The sequence below is a fragment of the Rhincodon typus genome, chromosome 31, assembly GCF_021869965.1.
Source record: "Rhincodon typus isolate 14 chromosome 31, sRhiTyp1.1, whole genome shotgun sequence".
NCBI lineage: Eukaryota > Metazoa > Chordata > Chondrichthyes > Orectolobiformes > Rhincodontidae > Rhincodon > Rhincodon typus.
In genome coordinates this window covers 29,162,047-29,176,150 of record NC_063362.1, presented here as the reverse complement: position 1 = coordinate 29,176,150, position 14,104 = coordinate 29,162,047, and the positions used below count along the sequence as shown (strand labels likewise).

The window sequence follows — 14,104 nt, the reverse complement described above, 5'->3', positions numbered from 1 at the left end:
AAGGTAAATGGGTGGCAGTATTCTGCAAACTCTGCTGCTCAGGTTCCAGTTGTCTCTAATGACAGTAGACTTCACCAATGATGTATGCTACTTATTAGCACAACAGAACTTAATCATTAACCTACAACTATCAAGCAAATATTTCCCGAAACTTATTTGAGCACGAGACAAGTGGTCATTCCTACTTCAATTCATTTTTAGTTGGTGCCTTATTTTTTTCAATAAAAAATGTCACTGAAAGCAACAGAAGATATTGTTTTATTCATTTACTGTTGAGCTGCATTACTGTCAGGTATCTCTGGGTATCAGAAAATTTCATTCTCATTTCCTGATGTACAAAGGCTGGCTTTTGGGTTGTAATTTCTTGGCTACGCTTTGCGGAGGACTGGAAAAGAAACAGAAGATGGAGTTTAATGGAAGCAAAAAAGAACTTTCTGTCTAAACCAGTATCTGAAACATGAAGTGGTCATAAACTCTAGAACATTAGTGGACCAGGGAAGTGGCTGTCTCCCTGGGCCAGGTTCATTTTCAGCTCATTTGCTTTCATACTGAAATAGTTGTCAATATGATGGTAAAGTTCTTCCAACACTAGATATATTGATTATTGTGATTGCAGTGCTAAAACTAAATGTTCTATGTGTTTAATCTTTATAAAACATCAAAGCTTTCAAATGCTTTACAATTTCCTACTTTGATATTTTAACCTCATAGCTCGTCTCTTTTTTTAACTCAATTTTATGTTTTTTTAGTTCTTTAAACCCATTTTGCTTTTTAAGAAGTAAATTTAGAAGTTTCACTTGCCTTATTCTTTCTGACGCTCTGTCTTGGAAGTGTGGGCAAGGTTTAAGTGTGGTTATATTGCAGCAATTATACTTGCATTTGTTATGACAGTGTTAATTCACATGCACTGTCAGTAATGAGCTAGTCTCATTTCACATGATACAACAGAAACCTGCACTTTTTGGAAAGGCAAATCAGGGCAGGACTTGTACACTTAATGGTAAGGTCCTAGACAGTGTTGCTGAACAAAGAGACCTTGGGGTGCAGGTTCATAGTTCCTTGAAAGTGGAGTTGCAGGTAGACAGGATACTGAAGAAGGCGATAGTAGGAACTGCCGATGCTGGAGAATCTGAGACAACCAGGTGTAGAGCTGGATGAACACAGCAGGCCAAGCAGCATCAGAGGAGCAGGAAAGCTGACGTTTCGGGTCTGGACCCTTCTTCAGAAAATGCAACCCAATGCTTTATGCGGTTCTATTTTTATTGAACATAAATTCAGTCACGATAATTTGATAATTTTAGATTAGACTTTCTATTCAGTGAACTTTACATTTAAATAGTTTATTGTCAGTATAATAGCAGTACACATTAAATTGCAGTAGAACCTTGTAGTTATTTGTAATGACCTGTTGAGGTAGGTTCATGACATATTCTTTGGCAATAGTGAACCAGATGTATTCTTAACAGACAGCGGTCACCATTAGGTCACCATTTCCCATTGTACCGAACACAGATTTTCTGGCCCAGAGATAGGAACACTAGCACTGCACAACAAGAGGATTTTTTGTAGAAGATGTTATATATATGTGTAAACTTGATCCCTTAGAATTTCCACATTTATAATCTTTAGATCTCATTCCTGGTCAGCACACCTCTTCACTTAACATAAACTAATAATTAGTTTGCGTTTTAATTTAAGATTCAGTTTCCAGTACCAATGAACTGGTTTAAAAATTCCAGTTGTGAAACTTTGCATGTTGATATAATCAATAAAACAAAGAGACTGGGAGAAATATCAGGCAACAGGTTAGAACCAAATCAGAAGATTAGTGAATATATGGGTGTGGAATGGAATAAGGTAACAGCTTCATGATAAATACACAGGGAGGAAAAAAGACTCAAAACAAATGGCCTTGCAACAATTACCTGGGGAATTCTCCGGTCAGAAAACAGTCAAAATTAAAACATTGAATGTTTTTAAGAGTTAGATATGGTTCTTAATGTTAGTGGGTATGGGGAAGAAGTGGGAACAGGGCATTGAGTTGAATGATCAGTCATGATCATTTACAATGGCAGAGTAAACTAAAAGGGCCAAATGGGATGCAGCCATCACTGGCTGGGGTAAGTAAGCAGTTATTACAGCGAGCAGTTGAGAGTCAACCACACTGCCTTGGATCTGGAGTCACATAATGGTAGGACTCCTTCCCTAAAGGACAATAGTGAACCAGATGTATTTTTCCAACAACTGACAGTGGTCACCATTAGACCAACTATTCATTTTCCTTAGTATTGAGTTCTAATTTCAACTACCTGCCATGGTGAGATTCAAACTGTCATCCCCAGGATATTGGCCTGGGTTTTTAAAATGACTACTAGTAGTGACATTACCACTACACCACTGCCTCCTGTTCCTAGTTTCTGTTTCCTTCTTCAAATAGATTGATATTGTTTTACTAATCATTTGACTAATTGGGATATACCAGAAAGAGTAGACACACTCATAATAGAGCCTGGAGGACACTAACAGGTCACTTTCCCATGAGCTCTACTCTTGCTAGAAGCTCTTTTCTTTTCTGTTGAAAGAAGGCAAAGAACTATCCTGAGCGCAGTATTATTCAGTTTTCATTAAACATGTGAAAGGCCCGTAGTAAATAGAACTATTGACCTATAGTTTTTTTCTCCCTGCTCTCCCCATTGGGAAATACCGATTCACTACTTGAAATCAAAAGCTTACTATGTGGGGAACTACAGATACAGTTCTGAGCCCAGTCACTTCATGGTGCAGTGTTCTTGAGCAGACTATTAAAAGAAATGAGAAGCTTTTGGTCGAGGTTGATCCCTGAGCCACACAATTTGTTTTGATGTTCTTACCTCTGCAGATCCTGTTATCTGAATCTAGGAAGTAACCTGGCTTACAGGAACAGTAATACCCTCCCAGGTAGTTGTGACAATAATGGTCACAGGATGGTTCTTCAAAAGCTGTCTGATCGCACTCGTCAATGTCTATCAAGGCAAGATATGACAGAAAGTCAGTCATAATCTAATTCAAACGCGGAATACTCTTGGGTGATAAATGGTTTCTTCTTTCTTTTATGTTTTTATGAATCCCAATCCTATCCTCAATCCTATTTACAGCATCTTACATAAGAGTCTTAAATGAGTTCACTGTATTAGCATCAATCTGGCTTCACAACCATCATGGTCTGTGTAAAGAGACACATCAACCACGCACAATTCAATACAGGTCTTTATGAATCAACTTTTAATTTCATAAAACTTCAAAAGGCAGTTAACAAAACTTGGTGTCAGTTTGATGACAATTAAATCCTGAGGTATTGGGAAAGATGACTAAATGGTGGATCTTAAAGTAGGAGTGGGAGGTAGCAAAACAAAAAGGTGCATAGAGAGAATTCCTGAACTTCAAGACTAGAAAGTCACAGGCACAGCCACCTAGTGTGGGATGATAGAAACTGGGAACACCAAAGAAACCCAGGATGGAGGATCACTAAGAGCTTAGAGGGTTGCAACATGAGGGGAGGTAACAGAAACAGCAGGGGGGAGATGAAGCTAAGTAGGAATTGAACACAAAAAATGAAAATTTTCAATTTGATCCATTATGGACTGGGAGCTAATGCAGGTTAATAAGCACAAGGATAATGAATGAATGGATTTGTAGCCATTCTCAAGCATTTTATAGGAAGATGAAACATTAAAGAAGTGAGAAAATGAAAATAATGACAATGTTATAGAGATGCCTAAAGCTTTGTAAAAAGTCAGGATTTTCCAGAAGCTCTTGAAAGCAGATGTGCAGGGATTTTGAGAAGGAGTTCCAGAAGACTGAGCAACATCTGAAGGAATGACAGTAACACAGAGGACAAAGAAATAAATCAGTCTCCATGCAGTGGAAGGTTCATTCATTGTCCTGATACGCAATCAAGGATCTTACAATCAATACATTTGGGTATAAGGTAACCTGCAAGGCTTGGTAAGTTTAGGGTTCCAATCTCTTGCCACTTGTTCTATCCTAGCCCTTCACACGTCTGAAAAGGTGCCCCTCTCTTGCAAACGAATTTCATCTAAAGTAGGGTCTTACCTACAGCTGCATAATGTGCAGCAAATCCAGTGTAATTCTTCTCATTTGAGTAATCAGTTCTGAATATCACTGTCATGTTGTTCCCCTTGGAATAGAATCTTTTGTTACCGGGAGCCTCCTCTGTATCTGTGCTGGTCTCACCACAGAGCTTTGCCAGCCGTTTCCCATTCATCAAGATCTGTACATAGTTATAAAACATTTTGGAGTTTCTTTTAAATTGCTCCTTTTTCTCTTATCTGCTATTGTAAGCCTATATTGCTCTAAGAATTAAAAAGTCTGTGTATTAATAACAAAAGGTATGTACAGTATACCTCGAGCCATTACTTTAGCAATTAACATTTTACACACTGAGCAAGGAAAGTTTTTGCATGCATGCTAACACGTTCTATTCACTAATTTTTGACAACATAATTTGAAAACATTTTTCCTGAACTCATTTCTCCTCTTTTATAATCCTTGTGCTACTGTTCATAGATGTATTTTTACGCTGAAGCTGACAGATACTTTATTCTCGGCATAATACTCTGTACCAAGCAGCATAATGGGATGTCAGCTTTCATTCCGAACTTGCTTTGTGAAATTAGCAGCTCCTGACAACCCATTCTCCTGCCTTCAATCACTCTAGAGTAATGTAAGCACTTTCTGAGGTTTGACATGAAATAATCTACATGACCTGTTGGCTCATTGCATCTCTGGTCCCATCTGCTGCTGGTAATTACAGTAAACTCTCAAAATGTCAAATCCCAGGGGTGTTGCCTTTGAATCAGGTTAAGTAGAGCTTCCTGATAACCAAGACATTCCCATTTTCTACATAAATGTTACTTTAAGCAATCTGATAGGCTCACAAACACTTCTAACACTTAAAATATTGAATTTTTAAAAAACACACATTAAAAAATTTATTAAAAGTCCTTTCATTTGTTCATGCCGATGGTTTACATTGTGTTCAACCTTGAGAAAGGCTGCATTTAAAATTGAGAAAACTCCATAGTAGTTTCTGCTTAATTTGCTGCTTTCTTAAAGTTCCTTACAGCCTGTCACGTTGTTATTGGAGTCAAACATGGTGCTGGTATTTTTACGCTGCATGATGAAATCCTGGAACATCTATAATGGCCTTCTTAGCATTGGCCAAGGAAACAGATGGGTAGTCAGTCATTCACTCATCTGAATCTTCAGAGCCATCTGCTGAAGAACCCACTGCACCCATCATGCATTGCTTGGCATATCCTACTTCAGTCAAGAATGCCAGAATCTCCACTCCAGCCTCCCATGGGTGAGAAAGAAGTGTTTGGCATAAGTTTGGGTTTGGCATCATTCTGCCCCTTTTTTTGTCTTGTGCCGCTGTAAGTTGTTTGAACACAGTGTGGTTGGAGCCTCCTTGTTGACTGTGGGCCCCTTCATTACCCTACATGCCTTGTTCAATATCAACATGGCTGCCAACGTTGTGAGATTGCAGTGCTGCTTCCAATCAACGCAGTCAATAAACTGTCATGGGCTTTCAGATTCCTAATAATCTCGATCCATGGGCTGGAGCCTGGCCCTGGTGTTTGGAGGGGGAATCATCAGTTTGATGATCTTCAGAGCAGCAATTTCAGGGTTCGTGGACAATTGTCCATGATGATGGAAATCTCCCTTATCATTTGTTGATCAATTCTTCCTTGCTCCTGACTCACACATTAAAACTTCTGAGCAAACATCTAGGTGTTTGATTTGTCTTGCACTGCGTAGGTAGTATCTTCGCTTTCTCAGGCTTCCCTCACATAAAAGGTGGCAGCTTTTCAGTGCCATCCATGTTGGCGCAAAGCCATAATGCAGTCTTTGCCATCACATGTGCCCCCTTAAACATCAATCGGTTCCCCGGCAAAAGACAGTAAGTACATCCCAGTTTCATCCAAATTAACAATGTCTTTTTGCGCAAACTCATTAAAGATAGGAACAGGACCATTTTGGGAGTCAATCATCTGTCATTGCTATCATAGCGATGGTGCCCTCACCCTTAACTGTTGTGCCTCGTATTGAAGTGGTTCAGCCATCTGTTGCTACAGGTGAACTGTGTGGTTGCCATGGAGATTTCCTTTCCTGCAGGATTGGGCTGGAATGGGAAAGTTTTCTATTTTAGCTGCCCTGAATTGCATCGGCTCAGCTTCTCCAATATCTGGCTAGGCAGTTATTCTCAACCCTCTTCCTTACTGGAGATAATGTCTGTCATAGTTGAACTGTTCCAAGTTGTGTTCTTGGTTTTCAAAATGGTGGAAAGACCTGATGGTGGAACCTCTCACTCTTCCGTGATCTCCACTTTCTGTTTCATCTGATGGGTTTTCCACTTGTCTTCTCCCCAATTGGGAACATTTTTAACTTTCTCACAGGTTTTGTCAATCCCACTATTTTGCAAGTTGCCTCACTTGTGCACGCTTGGGCCCAACCACTCCTTCTGATTGGTTAGAGATCTCCTGATGCCTTTTCAGCATATATCCTCCTGACAAAATTTGGATAACCTGGATTGACGAGTGCAGAATTTCAGATAATCACAGACACCATTCTATAGCTTTTAGTCTGCTGCTAGAGACTAACTTTGACACAAGCAGAATTTTGTATCATCCAAGTGAGGGGTATAGATAAGTTGAATGGTAGGTGCCTTTTCCCGAGGATGGGGGATTTCAAGACTAGGGGGCATATTTTTAAGGTGAGAGGAGAAGATTTAAAAAAGACAGGGGCAACTCTTTTACACAGAGAGTGCTTTGTGTGTGGCATGACCTTCCATACAACATGGTAGATGTGGGCGCAATTACAACATTTAAAAGACATTTGGATAAGCATATTAATAAGAAAGGTTTGGAGAGATATGGGCTAAGTGCAGGCACATGGGATTAGTTTAGTTTGGGATTATGATCGGCATAGACTGGTTGAACTGAAAGGTCTGTTTCTGTGCTGTATGACTCTGTGATTCTAAGTCTGACACTTTGCAGTTTCAGTTTATTAAATTTACAACCGCATGAAAGTAAAAGTTTTGTGCATGCTAAATTCAACAATCAACTCGTCTTTCATTATCACAGTGATATGAATCTATTAAAAACAATTTCTCTACATTTATAGTAAAATCACCAGCATTTTTAACAATATAAGTATTTTGTTAGCAACAACTATAGAGAGAATCCTGTGAAAATGAATTCCAAATGTTGCTACAAAGGCCAAATTAATTCTTACACCAATATTGTTCTAAGATATCAGGACTGTTTTTCAATCTATATTTTGTGTACCCAATACTCATTCCTATCGTTTGCGTAAACTGAGTTTATTCAATGGAAGTGGTGATACCTTAATGTGGTCATATTCACAACGATAGGATGGTTCAAGGCTGAAATGTGAGAAATACAGTTTTATCACAAATCCACTAGGTACAGAGATGTTCCAGGTCAGGTAGATATTGTCTCCATATGCAGTTGGAAAACCAGGAGACTGCAATTCTCCAAACCTCTCATTCAATGGAAAGCCAAAAACTGCAGGAAGCGTGGGTGAGACCCATAGGACTAACCTGAAAAAAACAATGAACATGATGAAATATACCACTTGGAATTGATTGGGCGGCAGCAGTTGGGAAAACTATTATTTTCATATGTTTTTGTCCTCACTCCTCCAAGGTAGCCTCCAAGAACTCCGTGCTCTGCCAATTCTGCTCCTTATGAACATCCCTGACTTTCTGTATGCCACTATTGGCATCGCTTCTTCACCTACTTGGGCGCTAGGATCTGGAATTCCATCCCTAAATCTGTCCGTCGTCTTTTAAGATGTTCCTTAAAAACTTCCCCTTGACCAACGTTTTGGTCACCAATCTTGCTACCTCCTTCCTTTTGGTTCAGTGTCATATTCTATCTGATAAACTGCCTGTGAAGATATTTTATTATGCTGGAGATGCTAAATAAATGTAGGTTGTTGTTGCTGCACGTTAGCTTGAAAATAACCCACAGCAGGGAATCAAATACTTTTGCAGTCTGGTATTCAGTGGCAGCAACTAATTTTATAAAGCTCCTTCTGTTTCAGTGTCATTCCTCACTCAAGCCACAGTTGATTACTAACTTGAATCATGCAACACACAAGACGTTGATGAGGTTTCTTCTGGAATACCACGTCCAGTTCTGGTCTGCCTGTTATAGGAAGGATATTATCGAGCCGAAAAGAGTTCAGAAGAGATTTACCGGGATGTTGCTGGGAATGGAGGGTTTGAGCTATACGGGGAGACTGGATAGGCTGGGACTTTTTTCACTGGAGTATAAGAGGTTGAGGGTTGATCTTGTGGAGGTTTATAAAATCATGAGAGGCATAGATAAGGTGAATAGCAGGTGCTTTTTCCCTAGGGTGGAGGATTTCGGGACTAGAGGGCATATTTTTAAGGGGAGAGGAGAAAGACTTAAAAAAGACATGAGAGGCATTGTTTTACACACAGAGTGGTTTGTGTGTGGAATGAACTTCCAGAGGAAATGATGGATGCAGGTACAGTTACAATGTTTAAAAGACTTTTGGATAAGTACATAGATAAGAAAGGTTTGGAGGGATATGAGCCAAGTGTAGGCAAGTGGGACTAGTTTAGTTTGGGATTATGGTCAGTGTGGACTGGTTGGACCAAAGGGTCTGTTTCCGTGCTGTATGACTCGATGGCTCTATGATAACATCAAGCTATTCAAATCTTCAGCCCACTTTGTCTGTGCAAAATGAATTTAACTCCCCTGCACTTTCCCTATTGTCCTTCCCCAAGATAGCACATAAACCTTCCTAAAACAATTCACCCTGACAACTCCTGTAAGGGGCATTGTCACTTTAATGTTGAGTTGTGTGAGATGGTGCCCAACTGAAAATAGCTGTGAGTGATCCCGAACTGATCTCCAGTCGTGGCCTTTGAGCAAAGGGAGCCCCTCCCTGTCTCAGCCACCCAAGTTACATTCACAACCCAGGACAGCAAGTTGAAATTCCAATTCATTCTCCTGATTAACTTCACCCTCCCCCCAAACAAAAAAAAAGTCTTATGTATTAGCACAGCCATGGGAAAAACTGACATAATCCATTTGAAGAAGTTCTTCTTTTAAAAAAAAAGGAAAGTTAAAAGCAGCAATTTATTTTAAGCCTCCAAATTCTCCAGCTCAAACCTGGGTCCATTGATGGATGGTTTTACTGATCAGCCCTGCCCAGTTAATGTTGTGTCGGCTTTACTTACCACACTGTCAGAGATTGCTGCATTTTGTCCTGTCTGATTTAAAAACTCCCCACCCACCCCAGTTTCGGTGAACTCCTGTCATGTCTGCACATGAGCAGAAATGGTGAACTTGTTTACTGTCCGATTAACCTTTTGCCTCTGTATCTGAGGTTACTGAACTGCACTATCACCTTCCCTGTCAAAACAAAAGCAGGATATCTTAAAGGGATACTACCTTCTTAAAGGACTACTTCCTTCTTATCCTTAATACGAGTGACTCTCCTTCTCACCCTCCCCCCTTGCCTGAGGTGTGGTGCCCCTCAGGTTAAACCACTACCAGTTATCTCTCTCTAATGAGAGAGTAAGCCTATGGTTTGGTAAGACTATGGTGATTTACCTTACCTTACACCTTCACCTGACTGTTTATAAACACAATTACAGAAATGTTAAAATACAGAATTGGCCATCTTCTACACAATATAACAGAAATTGCTCAAGACCAATCTAATTCTGCCAAATTATGGGATTGGCAAACACTTTCATTGAAGGTACGGCCCCTGTAAATCAGCCCTGGTGGACTGTTTACTGCACTGAGCTGGGGAAAATCATAGAATCCCTACAGCACTGAAAGAGGCCATTTGGCCCATTGAGTCTGCACCAACCTTCCAAAGAGCATCCCACCACCCCTGGAACACCACACTTACCATGGCTAATCAATCCAGGATACCATGGGACAACTTAGCATATCTAATCCACCTAACCTACGCGTTCCTGGACACTATGGGTAATTTAGCATGGCCAATCCACCTAACCTGCACATCTGTGGGAGGAACCAGAGCACCTGGAGGAAACCCATGCAGACACGGGGAGAATGTGCAAACTCCACACAGACAGTGGCCTGAGGGTGATATTGAACCAGGGTCCCTGGTGCTGTGAGGCAGCTAGTGTTAACCACTGTGCCACCTGAAAATGCCCTTTCCTCTTGATTTATTAGCCCCAATTGTATTCTACTTTTTGCCTCTGCCTGTTTAAATATAGGCTCCTATATAGATTCCCTTATCACTTTCAATATTTTCCTGGTGTGTTAATGTCCTCTGATAGGGCACAGGTTCAAAGTTAATGGAGCTCTCGATAAATCCAGTCTGAAGAAGAAGCACTGGATCCAAAATGCTAATTTTGTTTTCTTTCCATAGATGTTGACAGTCCTGCAGAGTTTCTCCAGAAACTTCTGTTTCGGTTTCAGATTTCCAGCATCCACAGTTCTTTGTTTTTTTTTCTGTCTTGTTAGATTGTTCACAGGCTTATGATGGATGCAGTAATTAGTATAGGAAGTAATCTTTGGAACAGAGCGGGAGGTCGAAACTTTGTCAGAGTTTAAGAGTCAGTGTGACGAGGAAGGAGGAAAAGCCCTTTTCCATGGAAGGATGAGTTAGCTGAAGAGTTAGCCCCTTTAGAATCCTACATATTTCAAAGAGGTCACCTCTTATTCTCCTAAATTCCAATAAGTGACCCCCAACCTGTTTAACCTTTGCACTAACAGCCCAGCTCTCTGTAGTGAAGAATTCCACAAAGTCACTACCTTCTGTAGGAAAGAGATCCTCCTTAGACCAGCATACTAACTTTCTGTCATTATTTTGAGAAAAATGAACCTTCTCACCCAAAGGCTAGTGGGGGCCTGGCATGCACTGCCTGGGAAGGTAGTTAGAGATTCATAGAGATGTACAGCAGGGAAACAGACCCTTCTGTCCAACTCGTCCATGCCAACCAGATATCCTGAAGTAATCTAATCCCATTTGCCAGTGTTTGGCTCATATCCCTCAAACCCTTCCTATTCATATACCCATCCAGATGCCCTTTAAATGTTTTAATTGTACCAGCCTCCACCGCTTCCTCTGGCAGCTCATTCCATACATGCATCACCCTCTGCATGAAAATGTTGCCTTTAGGTCCCTTTTAAATCTTTCCCCTCTCACCTTGAATCTATGCTCTCTAGTTTTGGACTCCCACTCCCCAGGGAAAATCCCTTGTTTATTTACCCTATCCATGCCCCGCATGATTTTATAAACCTCTACAAAGTCATCCCTCAGCCTCCAACACTCCAGGGAAAATAGCCCCAGCCTATTCTGCCTCTCCCTGTAGCTCAAACGCTCCAACCCTGGCAACATCCTTGTAAATCTTTTCTGAACCCTTTCACATTTCATAACATCCTTCTTATAGCAGGGAGACTTGAGGCAGGAAATCTCACAGTGGATGAACAATTGAAGTGTCATACATTTAATGCTATGGGCCTAGTGTGGCTTTGTGTCTTTACTCTGAGATTATGCCCTCTGCTCCCAGATTCTCCCATAACAGGAAAAAAAGTTCCCTCCACGTCAAATCTGTCAAGTCTCCCCAGCCCAACAATTCTTCATGTTTCATTGGCGTGACCTCTCATTTTTCTAAACTCCAATGTGCACAAACCCCATCTACTCAATCTCTCCTCATGAGAAAATCCCTCCATACCCAGAAGAAACTTCTCGAACCTTCTCTGGACTGCCTTCAATGCTAGATTTACTCAGATAAGGGAACCAAGACTGTTCAGTGTTTGAGGTTACAATCTGACTTGTACCTTGTATAGTTTTAGCAAGACTTCCCTATTATAATATTCTATTCCCTTTGAAATAAAGGTCAACATTCCATTTGGCTATTACCTGCTGAACTTGGTGTTAGCTTTTTGAGATTCATGCATGAGGACTCCCAAACCTTGTGTTGCAGCTTTCTACGATCTTTCTCTATTCAAATAATATTCAATTTCTCTATTCTGTACTTCTTGACATTGATCTCCTTGACTTGTTTCGATTGCAAATGGGGATGAGATAGGAATTTCCCAGATTTATTTCCTTAAATGGCCTGAATATTTATTTGGTTTATGGATGCCCCAAGTGTTTACATGGCCCTGGGGTGATGGATAATGTGTGTGTTGTGATCCACAGGGCATTACAACTGTAGAAGACACGAGATGGATCAGTGCATATTTTCATCCATGTCACATTTCATCTGTCAAATACCATCCAGATATTTCCTAAGGGAAATGAATTCTTCACATTTAAATATAAATATCTTCAAACTTAAATGTAAATTTGTCTCCTTTTATCATATGGACCTGCTGCATCCATCTGGAATTTCTGTCTTTTATCTCTGATGATTCTGTGGCTCTGTTTATACCACTTTTTTCTCTCTATCAGATGTCATGCATTCAGATCACACTTCAAACACTTAAGTGCATAATCCAGGCTGACATTCCTGTGCAACACTTAGAGGGTGCTACAGCTGTTGGAGGTATTGTCCTTCAGATGAAATGTTAAACCAAGTCTCTGCCTTCTCTCTCAAATGGAATTAATACTGGAAGAGTTCTCTCCATTTTCAACTAAAACTGACATAGCCTAAATTGCCTGAAAGGAGGACTCAAACCTTTAACCCAGTATTCTTAGCCCTCGTGTGACAAACAAAGACAGGGAGTTGACTCAGACTTTCTACTTAAACAAACCCTTCTTTATTTAGTTCTGCGGGAGCGTCACTCGACTCGAAACATTAACTCTGATTTCTCTCCACAGATGCTGCCAGACCTGCTGAGCTTTTCCAGCAATTTATGTTCTTGTTCCCTTGTTTATTTAATTGCTTACAAACCAATGCTCAATACAAATCATTCATTCGTTACAACATTTTCTTCTCACTTCATCTAACTTAATTTCAACTTTAACTCACTCCAGGTAACTTCACTTTACCTTACTTCAGTGTAACCCACATCTAACGCTAACTCTTACTTTAACTCAATAAGTTTAGCTTGAAACAAACACCACCCTTATTCAAGTGAAGCCATCAACTTTTACTCTCGGTGTAGATCTTGCTTCGTGGTTCTTTATCTTCTCTGAAGATAACTTCAGGGCAGGTACTTCTCAATTGTTGGTCTTGAAGCCTCCACCTGCAAAATCTTTTGTTTCTCTATAACTTTAACACAAAATGGTGATCATTATTTCCAGAAACTTCTCTGGCACTCAGCCAATGAATTGACCAAACCCGATCACACTGTCGATTCCAGCCAATGGTAAACAACTTCCAAGTATTTACACCAAGTTATAAGCAGCCACATATCATGCTCCATATAAGGTAGTATGGTGCCAGTATATCTAGTGGACCACCGTGACACCTCCTTTATTTAGTCAAGATTGGAAACTGCAGGTCCTGGCTGCAGTTTTAACTGAGGTCAGAGTTTAAACTAGCTTGACCAAAATTCCCAGCATGCTTGATTGTAGCTCTTAACCAGTCTTGTAAGCTGTTGCTGGCCACCTGACCAACAGCAGATTGAGATAATGATTAAATAATGTTGTTTGTGGAAGCTCATTGTGCACAAATTATTGTTGTGTTTCTTTATGTTTTTGTTATCAAGTTCATTGCATAGCCAGTACTAGTCAATCAATTTTCCTTCCAAATTTATCAAATTCTATGGTGGTAAATTTGCAACCATTATACACAAACATTTATTGAGCTTGCACTAATTTTCTTGATGGGTTTTTTGATAGTATTAATCATTTAAAATAAACTCTTTCATTTTGGTGTTAAAAAATATGTAGAGCAGCCCACTCTGTGTGTATTAAGTTCTTAAAGGAGAATCAGAAACACAGCCCATCACAGATATAATGGACAAAATCTTAGGGGGATCTGAGTAACATGGGCTGTGATGAGATGTATGACAGAATTGTGACAGAAATTCAGCCAAGGTGATCTTGATATTGGGAACCAATCATGCCATGCCTTATGCTTTTGATGTGCAGTGTGGCAAATTTCATG

General features: G+C 40.1%; 1 protein-coding gene across 1 annotated transcript; it reads right to left on the bottom strand.

Moving 5' to 3' along the window:
• Positions 1-261: 261 nt before the first annotated feature.
• On the bottom strand, positions 262-9,386 carry LOC109913427 (mannan-binding lectin serine protease 1). The gene is made up of 5 exons (XM_020512938.2): positions 9,299-9,386; positions 7,408-7,624; positions 4,093-4,270; positions 2,871-3,002; positions 262-385 (listed from the first exon to the last, which is right to left on the bottom strand). Exons 1-5 carry the CDS (start codon positions 9,319-9,321, stop codon positions 369-371), a joined length of 567 nt encoding a protein of 188 aa, XP_020368527.1. The 5' UTR covers positions 9,322-9,386; the 3' UTR covers positions 262-368.
• Positions 9,387-14,104: the final 4,718 nt, after the last annotated feature.

Excerpts from the sequence above, each read along its gene's own strand:
- LOC109913427 (XM_020512938.2), bottom strand. The coding sequence starts at position 9,321 with ATGCAGCAATCTCTGACAGTGTG. Across the intron at positions 4,271-7,407 it reads GTGAATATGACCACATTAAG|ATCTTGATGAATGGGAAACG; the intron begins GTATCACCACTT and ends AACTATGTACAG. Across the intron at positions 3,003-4,092 it reads TGCACATTATGCAGCTGTAG|ACATTGACGAGTGCGATCAG; the intron begins GTAAGACCCTAC and ends TTGCCTTGATAG.